This window comes from Calypte anna, chromosome 1 (genome assembly GCF_003957555.1).
Source record: "Calypte anna isolate BGI_N300 chromosome 1, bCalAnn1_v1.p, whole genome shotgun sequence".
NCBI lineage: Eukaryota > Metazoa > Chordata > Aves > Apodiformes > Trochilidae > Calypte > Calypte anna.
Genome location: NC_044244.1, coordinates 43,158,696 through 43,175,247, shown reverse-complemented (window position 1 = coordinate 43,175,247; position 16,552 = coordinate 43,158,696). Strand labels below are relative to the sequence as shown.

At 38.8% G+C, this 16,552-nt stretch overlaps 1 protein-coding gene across 6 annotated transcripts in view; it reads left to right on the top strand.

Moving 5' to 3' along the window:
* The first annotated feature begins 6,944 nt into the window (after positions 1–6,944).
* ABCC9 (ATP binding cassette subfamily C member 9) overlaps positions 6,945–16,552 on the top strand; it is a 74,606-nt gene continuing 64,998 nt past the window's right edge. For 3 of the 6 annotated variants that reach the window (XM_030466983.1, XM_030466976.1, XM_030466959.1), the window contains exons 1-3: positions 6,946–7,260; positions 14,210–14,284; positions 15,796–15,961. In XM_030466983.1, the coding sequence (XP_030322843.1) occupies positions 15,817–15,961 (145 nt within the window). In that variant the 5' untranslated portion in view covers positions 6,946–7,260; positions 14,210–14,284; positions 15,796–15,816. Of the gene's footprint in view, positions 7,261–14,209; positions 14,285–15,795; positions 15,962–16,552 lie in introns of all 6 variants that reach the window. The other 3 variants (XM_030466988.1, XM_030466968.1, XM_030466949.1) reach the window with 2 other exon arrangements.

The window sequence follows — 16,552 nt, the reverse complement described above, 5'->3', positions numbered from 1 at the left end:
TGTATTGGACATACTAGATTCCAATTTCATGAATCATGTTTCCATTTAGGATTTTCTGAAGAGGGAAATGGGAGTTTGACCTTCTGAAGAGATAATTTCATCTGTTCAGACATAACAAGTCATATAATTCCTATCCATATAATCACTAGTGGCTGTTGCCTTATGTTTCAAATATAAAACTGATTGCATTCAACTGCTCTCACACATCCCTAAGCCACACCTAGCAGTTAGTTGCTACAAATTGGATCACAGAATTTGTCTCACTTTAGTTATAAAACACTGTTTACTTTGAAACATCTGTTGGACGATGATGCATCATCGCCACATGATGATGTGGCATCTACAGATGCCACAGATGGAGCGGCAAGCAATATATTACTTAACACGAGGCACACTCATGCACATACACTAGCTTCATCTCCCTATTCTGGAGATAACTGGGAGGAGGGATAAATTAGTTAATCAAAACAGCTGAATGCTGGATCATGGCAATTTACATACCAATTCAGAAAATGAAAATTTGGCTAGAGCAGTCCTGATCGTATTGGTGTGATGCTGTCCAGATTGCCTCAGTGTGCTGGCATCTCATATGCAAAGTTGGTCCACTTGAAATGAGATGTGCTCCCCATCAAGCCCATGACTGATACAGGGACAAGATGTAAAACAGAGAATGAACACTGATGAAAGTCTGTTTTATTCTTTCACAATTCTCAGACCATTTGCTTTATAACAGCAAATATGATGTAAATCTCCCTGAAGTCATATTAGTAAATCTTATGGTCTGCCAAGAGTCTGCCTTGAAGAGTTATACACTCTAGAGTGTTTTTTTTTTTAAACTACTGTTCTACAGGAACTGCTGTTTTCAGCATAAAGACTGCTTTATTTTCTGACATTTTGTACCATCTAGTATTATCTTGTTGCTGTCTTGGAAATGAACAATTTTGTGCTGTGATGATTTATCTCACTTTTTCTTTACTTATGTGAACCATGCTATGAGACTGCTGTCACAGGCTCATGACAAACTATTACAAAAGTACTTTAGATATCTCCTATCAATGGGCTTCAGAAAGTGTTTTGGGGGAGTGGGGGTACACCATTACGTCTGAAATGCTTCAGAAGTGTGCTGATTGCTGGATAATATAAGAAGTTGTTGGGTTTTTTTCATTAATGGGTTTTTGTGTTTCCTGCTAAGACTTTCCACTGCTGTGCCACTGACATGTTTTAGTGTAAAGAGTATAGTTATTTTAAATTAATCTTGATCCTTCTGACTATTTTTTGTTCTGGATTTTAATTCATGTAACCATGAGATGTCATAAAGTTCCATGTGCTGTAGGACTTCAAACTTACCATTCCCTGATTTACAGCGAGGACTGCAAACGACAGCAGCAAGAAGAGAAGATAACCCTCTAACTATCAGAAAGCCAGGACATTAGCATTCAGTACCCACTAACTAAAGGTGTAGTTAATAACACAGTTACAATGCATATCAACCTCTCAATTACTGTGTCTATACTGCAGCAGTAAATTACCCAGATGACATATTATTAACTGAAATACAATATAAACCATGACCACAGTGATTTTAAATGTATTTGGGTTTTGCCTTTTTTCTGAAAATGGATTTTAATAGAATGTTTTTTGGATTTTTTGTTTGTTTGTTTGTTTGTTTTGGGGTTTTTTGTGTTCCTGAGAACCTGAACACAGACGTTATTAAAAAGCTTCCAGCTTTGACATATGCAGCCTTAGAGACCTGGAGTAGGAGGTTTTAGATAACAGGCAAATGTGTGACCCTTTATCTTTGGATGTTCTTTTGATAAGCAAGGCAACTGCATGGCTTATCTTGCCTGAAGAAGATATACATCGTCTTAAGGATAGAACGCATCCTCTTATGGTAGTGGCTTTTTGAAGAATGTATTACATATGGTGCAAATAACAAACCAAAAATGGTGTATTTTGTATACAGCAGATGCCAGATTTCAGGGTTTATATATATCATGAATTTAGAAAAGGGAATCAATTTCATCTTTTCCTGTGAAAGAGATTTCTTATCATTTTGATGATTCGTCTTTTCTTATGCCATACCAGAATAAACATAAGGTCAAACTTCTGGAATTACAACCAGAGACAGTCAGAGATGTGAGAAGAGGACTCTGTGGTTTCTACCAGGTCTGATATAAATGGTGGGGATGGTGTCTAAAAGATACTTGTCATGCTTACTAACTTTCTACTATATTCTCTTGCTGTACATAATAATACAAAGTAGATACATGGAAAACGATCTCAGGCTGAAAACTTATTCCCATATTTCAGAGAAAAAGAAAAGGATACAGGGTAAAATTTTTTAAAAAAAGCTCCATTGATTTAGGTTAATTTCCAAATGTAGCATAACATGCATAGCAGCAGGAGTCTGCTTCCCTAACTCTACCTGTGTGAGAATGACTTCATCTCATAACTATTAGGCTATAACTCTCTAATAATAGACTATCTCCTTCTCCACAGGGTGAAATAGTCCTATTCAGAGGGAAACAAGTTCCCACTATCTTATATACCTGTTTTAGGCTGGAAAGAACTATAATCTAAAAATGTATTTTTCTCTGCAAGTTCTATATAAGGAGCCAGGGCAACTGGCACAGATATAAGCAACCAAATGTAATGTAATTCTGAGTGAGGTGATTTCTGTGTTCAGTACCTAACTCCCTTTCCAGGCATTCCCACTGAAATTGGACACCTACATGATTGCTGTTTCTGAGTGGTTTGTATTGAAAAGCCAAAATTTGTAAATGGTACAAATCAATGTATGTGCCTTGTTGAGTTCAATGGGAAAAAAATAAACTTGTCCCTAGTTTAGTCCTGTCTTGTTGGCAGAGAGGATAAGGTCTATCTGGTAGGTCTGATGGTTTAGAACCAAGTGAAGGTTTTCTAAGCAGCATAAAAAAATAGACTGAACTGTCCAGTGTCAGCCTAGAGTACAGAAATTCAGTACAGCACAGATTAAAAAAGAAAAAAGACAACCCTTTCTTCCAGCTCCACACACACAGATACGCACACAGAATTCACAATATCATTGTTATTTATAATACAAGTGGGTCGAAGTGTCTGGTATAATTTAAAATATAGTATGAAAAAGTCTAGTTTTTATGATAATTAGGATTAAACTCCTCTACACTAAGAGGATGTGGAAATCTTGACAGCATCAAAAAGCCCTCAGTATTAAAAGACCATCTCTCAGGTTTTTTTATTTTTGAAGGAAGAAAAAAAAAAGAATAAAAACCAAATCATGTGTATTTGGTTGCCAATGTGAAAGATAAAAAACCTAAAAAAATCAACAACAAAAAAGATAAAACCAAAAAACTATCAAACAGAGAAAAATATGAAGATCTGAAAAGTTATGTTGTGTATAAACATCCAAGATGTAACTTTGCATACAGGTTCAGCCAAGATTAAGAGCTACTAAGACAAATCATAGTGTTGTGTTTGGACTCCACCAGTTACTCTCAGTTGTCCATCAAAGATCATAAGGTTTGCAAATCCCTGTTCCAGTCCTGTGGCTTTATACACCTTTTATAGTGAGGAACTCTGAGGCCTGGGATTTGCAGTTCTCCATATAGAGTTCTTTACTTAGGTTGCTCTGCTGAACTTTTGCTGTATATATTTTCCACAACAGTTTTCCCCATAGAAACCAGGAATAATAGTTTTCAAAAAAGCTGTGGGAAGTATTTCACATAATACTTAGCAGCTCTACTACTGCTTCCCTCCCTCCAAGCATACCCACGATAAATATTTAAAAGGGACAGAGGAGTTATTCGGAGATCAGGTGCATTTTCCATTACATTAAAATATTTTAAAGAGAAAATGGAATCTTTGCTACTTCATTAACTTTTTCATGGTAGAGCTATTTTTTTTTTTTTTTGAGATAAAATGAGCTAAGTGTAATAAAATCAAATATAACAAACTTTTCTTTATAATAGGGCTGTAAGCACAAATAAAATTGGTCTTGAAGCTGTGTTAATCTTGTATTTTTTATACTATTTTACACTATGATGATTCTGACAGTGACAAATTTAGATGTAAAATAAAAGCATAATGGACCACAACTTATATAATCTGCTCCAAACATTTGTTCATCTTGCTGTATTAGTATAAAGTGCTGATATAAATTACATAGGTAGGTTTGTAATTATTTACCCTCACTTGCACAATATCCATGAGAGGTTTACTCCAAAACTGCTACTTCAGTGTCAACAACTCAAACAAAATAACCTGCACACCTGGTTGAAATGGTGATGACTTCAGCTTTTGGCTTCAGAAACGGGAGAGACTGAGAACCTCCATGCAGCCACCCCAGTTTGGCTACTGAGTGGCAGCTCCTTGTAGTCCAGTGACTCCACTGATGGTGTCAGTGTACCCTGAAGTACAACACGGAGAGGGAGACCTACAGACCTGTCCACAAGACAGAAAATGGCAAAGAGCTGTTGTCAGATAAGACCTGTACAGCTTGTTAGGTGACAGACACCCTTCTTTCTTCGTTAGTTTTAGTGAACCAGGACACCTCCAGCGTCCTGTGGAGGATGCTCAGCTGGGAGCTATGGCACATGGATCCATACCCGCAGTCATTTCCCTCACATTGGTGAGTGCTAAGTTATTAAAACCTTTTTCCACTCCTGCTTTTCATCCACCATCGGATTTAGCCGGCAAGCTGATGGAAGCCCACGGCAGCACGGAAACCATTTGCCAGACAGGCCGTGGATTTCACGCACCTTTCGGTGCTGGGAGACAAAACTCAGCGGTTTCCTTAAGAATCCGCTTAGAATTTGTTGACATTTTTTCTCCGACCTCCCCCCCCTCAGCCATCAGGTAAAGCAGCTTTAAGCTGACCACCCGCCGTGGTCACTCCCGTTCCCCCATTCCCAAGTGCAGGCGGGGGGCAGCGGGAACACCCCCTGCCCCCCATCCCCTTCCCGGGGGATGCCCCAATCCCTTCCACCCCTCCTGGACCTTGGGGACAGACAGCGCTGGGCTGTCAGTGCCCGCCGGGAAAGGGGGGAGGGACTGAGGGGGGCAGCGGGGGACGGTACATGGCGGGGGGAGGATGAAATCTGCATCCGCGGAGCATCGCCCCCAAGCTGCCGCCTCCTCAGCCTCGGTGCCGGTGTCCGGGGGGGTTCGGCACCACCGCCGGCACCTCGGCGTGTACCCCAAGCAGCTCGGGATTCGGGAGGTGTCGGTAGCTGAGCGCTTGTCTTCTGAGGGCTGACGTGGGAGATCTGAAGAAATATTGTACGTGAGGATACCTGGGAATCGGCCTGTGGTGTTTTCCATTCACTTACATACCCTGAAACATTCCGAATTCCTATCCGTTTTGGGGTGGTTGTTTCGTTTTGTTTTTTTGGTATTGTTTTGGGGTTTTTTGAAGGTTTTTTTTTTTTTTTTCGTTTGTACCACCTCCTCCCCACTCTCCCGCACCGCGGCACCCCCCCACCCACAAATGGAAAAGCCCATCTGCAAAAAATCATTTCAGATCACAGCTTTTCATTTTCCTCAATGCTTCTAGAAATGCCTTTCCAAACATGCTATCCTGTCATGTAGAGGAATGAAAAGAATTCATATAGGAACTGCAAAATGAAACATGCTGTTTGCTTCCACATTCACTTTGCCTTCTTTTTTTTTATTTATTTATTTTTTTGTTTCCTGAAGAATGGCAAACCTGAGTGACAAAGGAAATTGACAGTTTTATTTTAGAGCATTATTAGATGCATTAAAGGTTTTAATTTTTATCTTCTTTAATAAAACTTAGATATATATCAGAACTCAGAAGCTTTCAATCCACAATCTTTTTTCTAGTGAACTGAACGCTTATACATGAAAGGGAAGGGAAAAAAAAGCAAAAAACCCCAAACCTGCAAGTAAAAGATTTCATGTGCTGTGGAGGACTTTTTAGGACTCAGTTTCTCATTGCAATGCTGTGCTGGTATTTGAAGTCACTGGGGATGACAGAAAGTGCTAATTTTCTCTAGATCTGAGGTTTCCACTTTTGTAGGCCTACAGTTGTAAGGTAAGAAACATCAGAGAACAAGGACCAAGTTAGGCTTGCCAAGGTTTTGATGAGTCCCACTGTTGTTTAGTCTCAGCCATCCAACTACATTCTCAGCACAGAGCTCACTATAACCCTTGTGGCATTAAAACATCTTTGACTGCAATTCATTGGAAACCATCTACTCTCTTATGACCCTGGATTCTGCAAGACCTAAGCAAATTCTATCTCCAGGGCCTTCAGATTTGCTTGTGATTTACCATGTGCCCTGTGATACACCAAGTCCCAGATCTTTGCTATTTGTGGCTTCAAGTGAAACTGTCGTGATGAAAAATATGAATGGTGGTAAATCTTGGTTCAATGGCACTGAAAGAAAATGAATAAATGAATCAACCAACTGCATGTAGGTTCTCTCTGGACTTTTTCCCCCTACATAAGCATTTACAGTGTATTTTGCAGACAAAAAAAAAAAATCTCTTGTAAATAAGGTCTATTGCATTGGAAACCATATTCCTGGTCTGAGCATGAAATTAGTTTTAAATTTTATTTCAAGATTTTTAAAAAGTCAAAAGAAAAGAGAAAAGAAAAGTTCCTCTCACCCGTGTGATCAAAAAGTGGGATTTGGTTTGTATTTTAAGATGAGGAGTCTGAAGGGATCTTGGGTAAAGTGAAATAGCTGAGTAGATTTCTCTTTTCTCTTCTGCTCAGGATGACAGAAGAGCTACAATATTATGTTGTCAAATTAAAATTATCCAAGATTAATTCAAAAGAATTCAAAAGCTGAAGCCCCCCAACACTGCCAAATTTAAATAATCTTGTCTAAATCTATTACTTCAGAAAAACCTGCTGATAATAGTTGGTGTGTTGCAATGCAGCCTCTCGGAATCTCACTACTGCAGTGAGGGGAAAATGAAAATAAAAGCAAGCAGATGAAACCCCAGGGGACTATAGCTTCAGGAGGCAAAAAATTGGTGCTTTTTGCTTTCCTGTCTCTTCCCAGTTTCCTGCCCCCTTCAGCGTATGAGAAAGAGAAGAAGAGTTTGTGCACTTTGGAAACTCGATAGGAGGCAGCAGCTGATCTTCCCATCACCAGCCTAAAAATAATCCACTCCAGGGCTTGGAGCGGCTTCGCTAAGTGAAGAAAAATCCTGCCATTGGGATGATATTGATCACATAGCACAACCGAGTGACAGTTTGGGTTGGTATTTTTGGTTTTTGTGTTTACAAAGGTAAGCTCCAGGGGTTGATCTAACACTCAGCGACCAAACGGGGCACGGGATGACCCTCCCCCATTATCTCCCACTAACCACCTCCTCCTCCTTCCCTTTATATCTGTGGGACAGGGCTGCTCCTCGCTCTTTCCTGGGATTACAACTCCAATCTCTTTTTCCTTTTCCTTTTTCATCCACAGGCACTCTCAGCCTCTACTGTCCCCTCCTGCTGATGTTTTCTTTGCTGCTGTTCACAGGGTCGTGTTTCTTTTTTTAAACTGTCCTGTCTTGGCATGCGAAGTCCGAAGGTTTTACAGCAGGCAGTGTGTAGCATGCTGATGTTGTGTTAAGGAGATTACCAGGAAAGAAAAAAAGAAAGCAATGCATTAGAATTGTGTGCAAGATCACTGCAGATGTTTGTCTGAAATGCTTCTCGGTGCCAGTAACCTGTTTAGCACCACTGCTGTTGTGATTTTTCTCTTGAGTTCGGAGCCTGAGCCAAGAAGCTGCTGAAGTCAATGAGATTCTTTACATTGATTTCGGTAACGTTTGGATCAGGCTGCTGCTATCTGGCAGGTAGTGGTGAGAATGCTGACAAGTATCAGGGGTAATTCATCACCTTAAGGCCTTTAGGTAACTGGGACAATGCTTAGGAAGAAAGCAGGGTCTATCTAGAATAGGAGGTCACAGCTAAAAGAGGAATAAAAAGGAAAATGGTATTTTGTGGATCATTTTGAATAAGGGATTCTAAATGGCAAGCACTTTTTTGTCATTACCTTAGCAGAACCCTTTGCAAGTTATGCACAGACTACAGATTACGGAGATTTTGTTTGGTCCAGTGCTTTTAGGAAGGTAAGATGAACAAACTAGTAGGTTTATACCTCGGAAGGAAAAAGATTGAGAACACTAACCTAAAATGTGTGGCAAAACTCAGAGTTAGGCCTTCCATTTTGCTTATCCAAACCTATAACTTCATAATTTGTCCTTTGCTAAAGTTGTTTCAGTGAGATTCAGAAGAAAAGAAAAAAATGTTGATTTTTTCATTAGTTAATTACACACAAGATAAGAAAACTAAGATAATAATAATTTACTGCTTTTTTAAATCTCAGGGTACTTTCTCCATCCTGCATCTGTATGCCTACACCTGTTGATATACATGCATATATGGGCATATAATGCACATTATATATAAGACAAAAACAAAGAAAAAAATCAAATTTCAACAGATACCCAAGTATGCTCTGTAAGCTGATATGTTTTAATTAGGAAGTGCAGCTATTGTTGGGGGTTTTTTTGTTAAATACAGGCAGCAGAATTACTGAAAAAAGATGTTTTCCAAAATATTATTTCCCTCAAACAAGGTCCGCCTGAGGAGTGTATTTTTATTCTTTTCACTATAGTTATAAGTATCTTGCAGAGCATGCTGAACAGAGTAATAATCCAGGTAAGATGACTATGAAGATTTTTAAGCCTGCTTTAAAAGACTCTAAGGTAGTTAAAATGTCTTTAACTAGAGTTCCTGAAGTATTGCACTTGCTGAGGATGTTCCCATAATTTTAATGGAAATTTAAATAATCTATTATTTTCCATGGTTGTCTTTACAATTACTTACAGAAAATTTATCTCAGGCACTGGCTTGGTGCCCTGAAAATCCCCACTTATGCTTTTAAAATGAGATTTGTAGGTGTTTATGTTTAATGGTACACCATATCCATGTTTCCAACTTTGTCCTATTTTTTTTTCTTCCTCAAACCCTTTACTTACTCACAATACTTATTCTTGAATATTTTTTGTACTGATTTCAGTTTATTATATTATGACAGTGTCTGCACACCTTAACCCAAGACTAGAAAGTTTCCTCTTGCCAATGAACTGCTGTTCAGATAGTTCATGTGCTTACTATGGTAAGACAGAGAATCAGATTCCCAAATGGTGCAAAGGAGAGCTGAAACTTACCTTCCCCTGGCACCATGAGGGGTCCAATCTGCTGGTTTTTCTTTCTATTACCCTTGTCTGTGAAGTTTTACTTGTTGCTTTAGCTTGTAGTTGCCTGCTCAGCAAATGCCACTTTCAAAGGGAGAAAGAAAGAAAAAAAAAACCCTCTGAAAATTTCCTACTAGTTTGAGTTTGTAACAACTGAAGTTATCAATAACTTTGAAGGACAAAGGCCTTCCAGTTTCTAAGAGGTAAAACAGAAATTTAGCTGCTATTTGCCACCCTTATTTGGCTTGGTGATTGTAGTTGGTACCGTCAGGTAGCACATTCTTGTCCTTGGAAGATCTTTAACACATCACTGTGTTTCCCCTGGCTTAAATGCTCCGTTAAACTTGGCATGTTTGGAAACACTATTATATAGTATAACATTCCTGCTGTGATTAGCAGGGAAGCAAACGTATTATGATGTACTCACTTTCATGTAGTCAGCCCAGCATCAGTTGGTGGTCTCCTTTATTCAACATAAAGGGAACTTATCTCTGGAAAAGACTTTTTTTTTTTTTTTTTTTTAATAGACATGAATAAGGTTGCCATCTTAAATGAGTATTCAAGGGTCTCAACAGTTATTCTGAAAGACTGCTACTAACTTATGAGAAATAGTGGTCAATAACATCAGATGATCAGATGATCAGATGACCAGATGACCATCATTGATCAGATGTTTCAAAACAATTTATTAGCCTTTCATCTGTTCTCTCCTGAATATTCATGTTTGCTTGGCCATTTTATTCTTTTAATATGGCAGTCATACTTCTCCCATCTTTTGAAGACATTGCTGTTTGCTAGACAAAGCCTAGCAAGTCTGCTTGTAAAGAAGGCTTGAGCTCCAAAGTTTCCAACCTGAACATCTGCTTAGAGAAAAGGTCTTGTCAGTCCATATAGGAAGAGGCCTCTGTGCTATCCAGTGGCTATCTCTTCCTTTAGGATACATATATTTCCTAAGAAATTGGTGGGCATTTCTGTTATGCCCCATGGATCCCTGATCTAAGCCTGTGTGAGTTAACTTTGCAACTGAAGCAACTTAGCATCATTCTCAAGCTTTGGGGCTTCTTATTTTGGGAAAGGGCATCCAGGTCTTATAACACCATTAATTCTACAACTGAACTATTTGTGTGGGTCTCCACTAGACTGTGGAGACAGCAAAGCAGGCAGCTGCCTAGAGCAGCAGACTGCTGGGTATGATAAAACCATTTGGCTTTGCTGCTGAATGAACAGTTCTAGCAAGCCCAGATTTGTGCTGCTGCTGGAAGGGGTCTCAGGTGGAGAAGGGAACTGCTGCTGGGGAATGTGATAACCTTCTGGGTTGTGGCAATTACTGCTTTTATCCCTTCCATCACTTAACAATAGAATTCTCTTTAGTTCTGCTTGTGTGGCTCTGCAACCCTGTTTTTCCTCTTCAGTCTCTCTCTGTATACTCAGCTGTGGTCTAAAAAGTCTCTCACCTTACAACTGATAAGGAGTAGATCAGCTTTGGCTACACTGTGGGAAACCTTGAGTCAGCTCTGCATTCTGACTTACTTAGAGCTAATTCACCAATCTTCAGTGTGTCATTATTTAGTTCATTAGTTCATTAGTTAGTTCATTATTTAGTTAGTCAGTCATTAAGTGTTAGACTGATGTTTGGTGTGGTCAGCATTCTTTCTTGGGCAATGGTCAGTAACAGGTGCTAGGGAAAAACATAAAAAGTCTTCAGTGTATTTAATTATGTACTTGCACAATGCTCATTGCTGAGGGAAACAAACAGCACTTTCCCATCTAAGCAAGATGCCTCTATTTGCCTCTCTGCATATTTAGTACTGACTGAGGTCCAATATTAGCTTGCTAGAAGAGTTAAAGCCAAAGGAAGAATAGTTTAATTATTAGTAATTTAATTATTATTATATATTATTATTTTTTAAGTAATTATTAGCCCTTCCAAATTGGGTAGAGTGATAAAAATGTTCCATATTCCTTTCTACACCCAGCTGCACTTTTTGATGAGTTGCAACAGTAAGCACAGCTGCAATTCTTCATGTTTTTTTCTACATTTGTTGTTCTTCCTTTTCCCATTTTCATGACATTAAATCTTATGGTTGTACAAAAGAAGAGGGAGTAGTTCCTTTTTGCTCTGTCTTTCATTGGTCATCTGCAGGCAAGATCTTCCAGACTGTCTTAATTTCCAGGCTCAGTTTTTTGAGTGAAAATCTTCAAAACTGGGACTAACTAGAAGTCAATATAGCATAGGCCTTCTAAAAACTTTTAAATTTTCTTAGTATTATCACATATCTCTTTAACTCCTCATACTGAAATACCGTTTCAAAATGTAATTGAGACTCAAATGACTCTGAAGCTTTTGAACATGCTACTTGCACTGTTTGTAGCCCTAAGAATGTGTGCTGTGCATCTGGAGCTCCAATGAACTTTTCAAGCACGGGATCTGAGTGTAGGCATAAGGAACTTTGCCACTGTGTTATCAGATTTTCCTTTGAGGAAGACTGAAAGTTACTGTTTCCTTGGATGAGTAGTTGTGTAGCCGGAAAGGAGTCTCTTGTCCGGGATCGACGCGTTGATACGGTGATATAGACTCGTAGGATGTGATCTGAGTCTATTGCCCACAGTGTCTGCTGCTATGGAAGCAACCAGCCACTCTCTCAGCTAGCTCTAGAATGAACTGCCTCAGTGGGTGTGAGCCTCACTATTTATTGGCCCCGTGGTCTTACACATGCTCCATAGGGGCCCTGCCCTGGCTGGGCACAGGTGGAGTTGATAGCGGCTCACACCCACTTCTTGATGATCAGAGGCACCTGGTCGCTCTGTTCCACTACATAGTTGCATCTGGAATTCTGCCATGGCCCAACCTCTGTTAACCTCTGTTAATGCGCAAGCATTGGGCTGCCCCATGCTGTCCAGAGATCAAGGACTTTTTCTTGTACCTTAGGAGCTTGTTTTTCTGCCCTTTGGAAATGAATACAGCTTATTAATTAGAGAAAATGAGCTTTTTAGAGAAATGCCTTGATGTAGCAGAAAGTAATGGCTAATTGCAGGTCTGAAACAAATGGGAGTCTCACTCTCATTGACTGTAAATGCAGAGCATCCTCCTCTACATGTTATCCAGGGTATTTCCCCTATCTCTGCAAAGAAGTAGAAACTACATGACCTGCTTTGTGCCTGGTTAATAGGCCTGTGCATCAGTGCATTTTCAGAGCACTATAGGTGTGAATTTTCCAAAATACAGAGCAAAAACCAGTGGTTTGAGTCATACGGATCAAATGTGGAGGGTATATCAGATCTGCCTTCTGCATCAGAAATGGATGGGAAGGGAATGATGGAGGTATTTCTTGCTCCCTGTGAGGCACACCAGAGATAAATTATTTTTTAGAGCTCTGAGGCACTGCTGTGTATTTTCAGATGCCACTCCTGAAGATACAGAGAACTTCTAGCAGCCTGTCCATGTAAACACCAGAAAGTGTCTAGGGAAGCTGGCACACATCAACAGATGCAGGACAGGAATCCTCCTCCATTTCCAGTCATAACTCATTTCTAGCGCAGTGGAGAAGGACCAATGGATGGATGAAAGAAAGGAAAGGAGGAAGGGAGGGTCGCTGGATTATTGATGTTTCTCTATTGTTACCATTTCTATTCCCTATCAGTGCCATACAGCACTAGGTGTGTGTCTTGAAGTGGGGTCTGCTGAAAAGGGAAGTTGTACCTGGGGTGTGTTTTATGAGGCCAAATGATAAGCCTCATTTGGGCAGTTCAGCCTCACTTATCAGAATGCTTTGATAGATTTTAAGCCAGTGAGGGTTTAATGAACATGGTCACTGGATGTGTTGATCAAATTAAATGTTTTATGGTGCAAAACCTTTGGAATTTATTGTCAATTACCCTATTTCGTTTGAAATGCAATCTTTCATATATTATGTTTGGATTATTTTTACATTAAACTAACCAGCATATGCTCTCTGGTACTCTTTTCTCCTAGAAGACAAGAAAATAACATTCTAACTTTTTTTTTTCTTTTTTTTTTTTTTTTTTTTAATGGACCAATAACAAAAATAATTTGAATAGACTGCTTACAGCTGCTGTTGAAAATTATCATCAGTATGACAGGCACTGTCTCTATACATCAGTATTAACCATAGGACAAGATTTTTTTTCTTCAACCATACCAAGATGCAGAGGACAGTTGGTGTTACAGGACATACTGCATCACAAAACCAGGCACAGCACAGATGCTATCAAGATGCAGATGTGATTCTTGAAAGATACCTCTTTCTGGAGAGCTTTTAGGGACTATTGTTTGAGGTGTGATATGAAACCCCTACGAACTGTTGGTAGGTCCTAGCTAGCAGATAGCACTCTCCATGCAGTTAATAGTCCATCCACAGGAACATCTACTGACTATATTCCATTTCCCTTCCAGAAAAACAGAAAAAAACCTCAACAGTTTCCTTAGCTTCTCTTGGACATGGTTTTAATGCTTTCTCCTAATTTACTTTTGACTACAAGCCAAAAGCTACACTGAATGTCAATGATTCAGAACTTGTTTGAACCCAAGATCTTCCTGCCTTTAGATACCAGATACCAGTCCAACCACTAGACTGCAACAGCATCTTAAGTTGTCTCAGAAAAGAGTCCTGTTTGTGGGAAAGGGAGGAAAATTCCCAGCAGAACTGCCTTGGACTTCTGACCTTTGATAAAAATGAGGAAACAATGCTTCTGATTTTCAAGAGATTAGCATTACCATTTACCATTATGTTTCACTTAAAGGAAACATGTCAAGTTTTACAAATTAAAAGCATAGAATATCTCTGTAGTTGGTTTCTTTTTTAAGTTCTATATTTGTTTTGATAATAACTCCTCAGTCTATTCAGATAGAATTCATCTTAACAAAATGTTTGTTTTGTGCTACTAGTCATATGCATTTATGAATATATTTTCATATAAAAATAAGATGATAAAATGATAGTGGTAATATCACTATTCATTATAGAAAATGGCCCAAACTCTCCATCAAATTGCTTTCTTCTGAAGATTGAGTGGGTCCCCCATCAGCTTGTGCACCACAGTAAGTACACTCATGCCTTTTTGCAGGATGTGGTCCACCATATGACACTGATTTATGCTTAAGTTCTGGCAAACCTCAGACAATAAATTGCTGATGTGTTTGGAAAAGAAACTGCTTTTATCACATTCTTTTCGATTAAATTCCTTTCCACATTTCAGAGGCATATTTCAACATGGATTATGCTTTTCACTTTCAGCATAATGTTAGTTAAAAGCAAAAAGCAGGTTCAGCAGAGATTGGAAGTGCCTCTTTGAATTCTATATTCTTTTGAAGATACATATGTTTCTGTTCTCTCTAAGGCAGTACTTACTCAGATACTCAGTTTATGCTTACCTTGTTATGCTTACACTATTTAAACAACTGGGCTGAAAGAACTAACCTGAACTGTTTGAGAAAAGAAGGAAAACCTTTTTTCCCCCATTCAACTACTTTTAAAACCATATTTATGCTTTTTTTTTGCATTTCTATACTATTCTGATTCTGCAAAACTCAATAATGCCAATGTTGTGGCAGAAAGATGCATTCAGCAAAGTACGCATATATTTTGTTGAATTAAAGATACTCTTTCCATATCAATATGTAAAATTTGTGAAAAAATATGTGAGCAAATGAGTTTGTACAACCTATTCTACAGCACTATATTGCTTTGTATAAGTCTCAGGAAAAGAAATCATCAAAGAAACATTTTGTTGGCAATCTCATTTCATCTCCCCATAAAGAAGAATGAATAAATAAACAACGCAGAGGTTGACAAAAGCCAGAATTTGACTATAACTCTGGGTCATACTGTAGCCCACTCTGCAAGCACGAATGTATCTTGGTGTACACAGATAATCTCATAAGAGATCGTGGAAACCAGAGGGCTGTTTGGATAAGGTTAAGCATGTGCATAAGGATTTGCAGAATCAAGTATAAATGCTGGTGTGCTGCCTATGAAAGCTTCCATACCATCTACTTTGACCAGGAGTTTTTGGCAGTTCTATGTAATGCCTAAGGTGTGTGATCATTGTCATTCTATGAGACAATGAAGCAGCAAAAATACCAGTGCATGCAAAGTTACCAAATCACAAATATCAAAGGTTCAGAGCTTGCACTGAGAACGCACACAAGTCAAGTGAGCAGAGGTTGCACGGAGGATGTTTACTTATTGGAGAAGCAGTAACACACAGAAGTCAGCTTATGTGAATTTGACTTTTCTTATATGAAAGGAAATTATTTTTTCCAAACTTTCTTGTTCTTCATATTCTCATAGAGAACTTGTAGCATAACATTTGTGCATAAAATGAACACTAGAAGACATTGCATGAATATGCAAGATAAACACAGCCTTTATTCTAATGTGCTTACTCTCAATGATGCCCAAATACATTTTCAAAATACAACTAAATTATTCCACATGGGTTGTTCAGTGTGCTCCTTCTGTATCTATTTTATTTATCTTGTGTTTAGCTAAATGGAATGCCAGTAGCCTTGGTAGTCAGCTATTCCTCAACCTGTCTCTTTTTTTGTAGTTGTTGGACCTTCTGGAAGCCATGAGGCTCGCATTTTGTGGTAATGACAATGCTTCAGCCTACAACATCAGTGCTGGTGTCCTAAGAAATGTCTGCTTTGTGGATGCCCTCAACTTGGTTCCCCATGTCTTCTTGCTGTTTATCACCTTCCCAATCCTGTTCATTGGTGAGTTGCTCCATGGAGCTGTGCAATCCTACATGCACTTGGCCATGTATTTTTACTCAGTCATGTCTATATGTGCTTAAGCCTGTGGTGCAAAACACTGGATGCTTTGTATTTATTAATTTTAAAAAAGAAGGAACAGAATGGCTTGAGCCAGATGATCCAAAGCCAACCCACCTGAAATGTTGGGAATTTTAGATATAAATCTGAGCTAAGCAACATAAAAAGATGGATGAGAACCAGAGAAATTAGATCCAAATGCTCTGAAATTTATCTCTGGATGAGTTTTTTTCAGATCTGAAACTGGCAACTTACAACCTTAGCTATTATTAGATACCAGGAGAGTTAGGACAGTGGGTCTGAATTCCCTTCAAGTTAGGTGTATTTCAGAGAATATTTAAACTGTGGTGTTTGGATCAAAGGCTAGGAGAAATGTAGATAACTTTTCAAAGAGAATAATTCCTCCATTTGACTACATTTCTAAACAGAAGTAGAGCATGGGGAAAATATTTTTCCACAGGAATGAATCTAAGACATAATAAATGTCTCTTGAAAAACTGAGATAGTGGAGTGTCAGTAACATATATTCTTGTA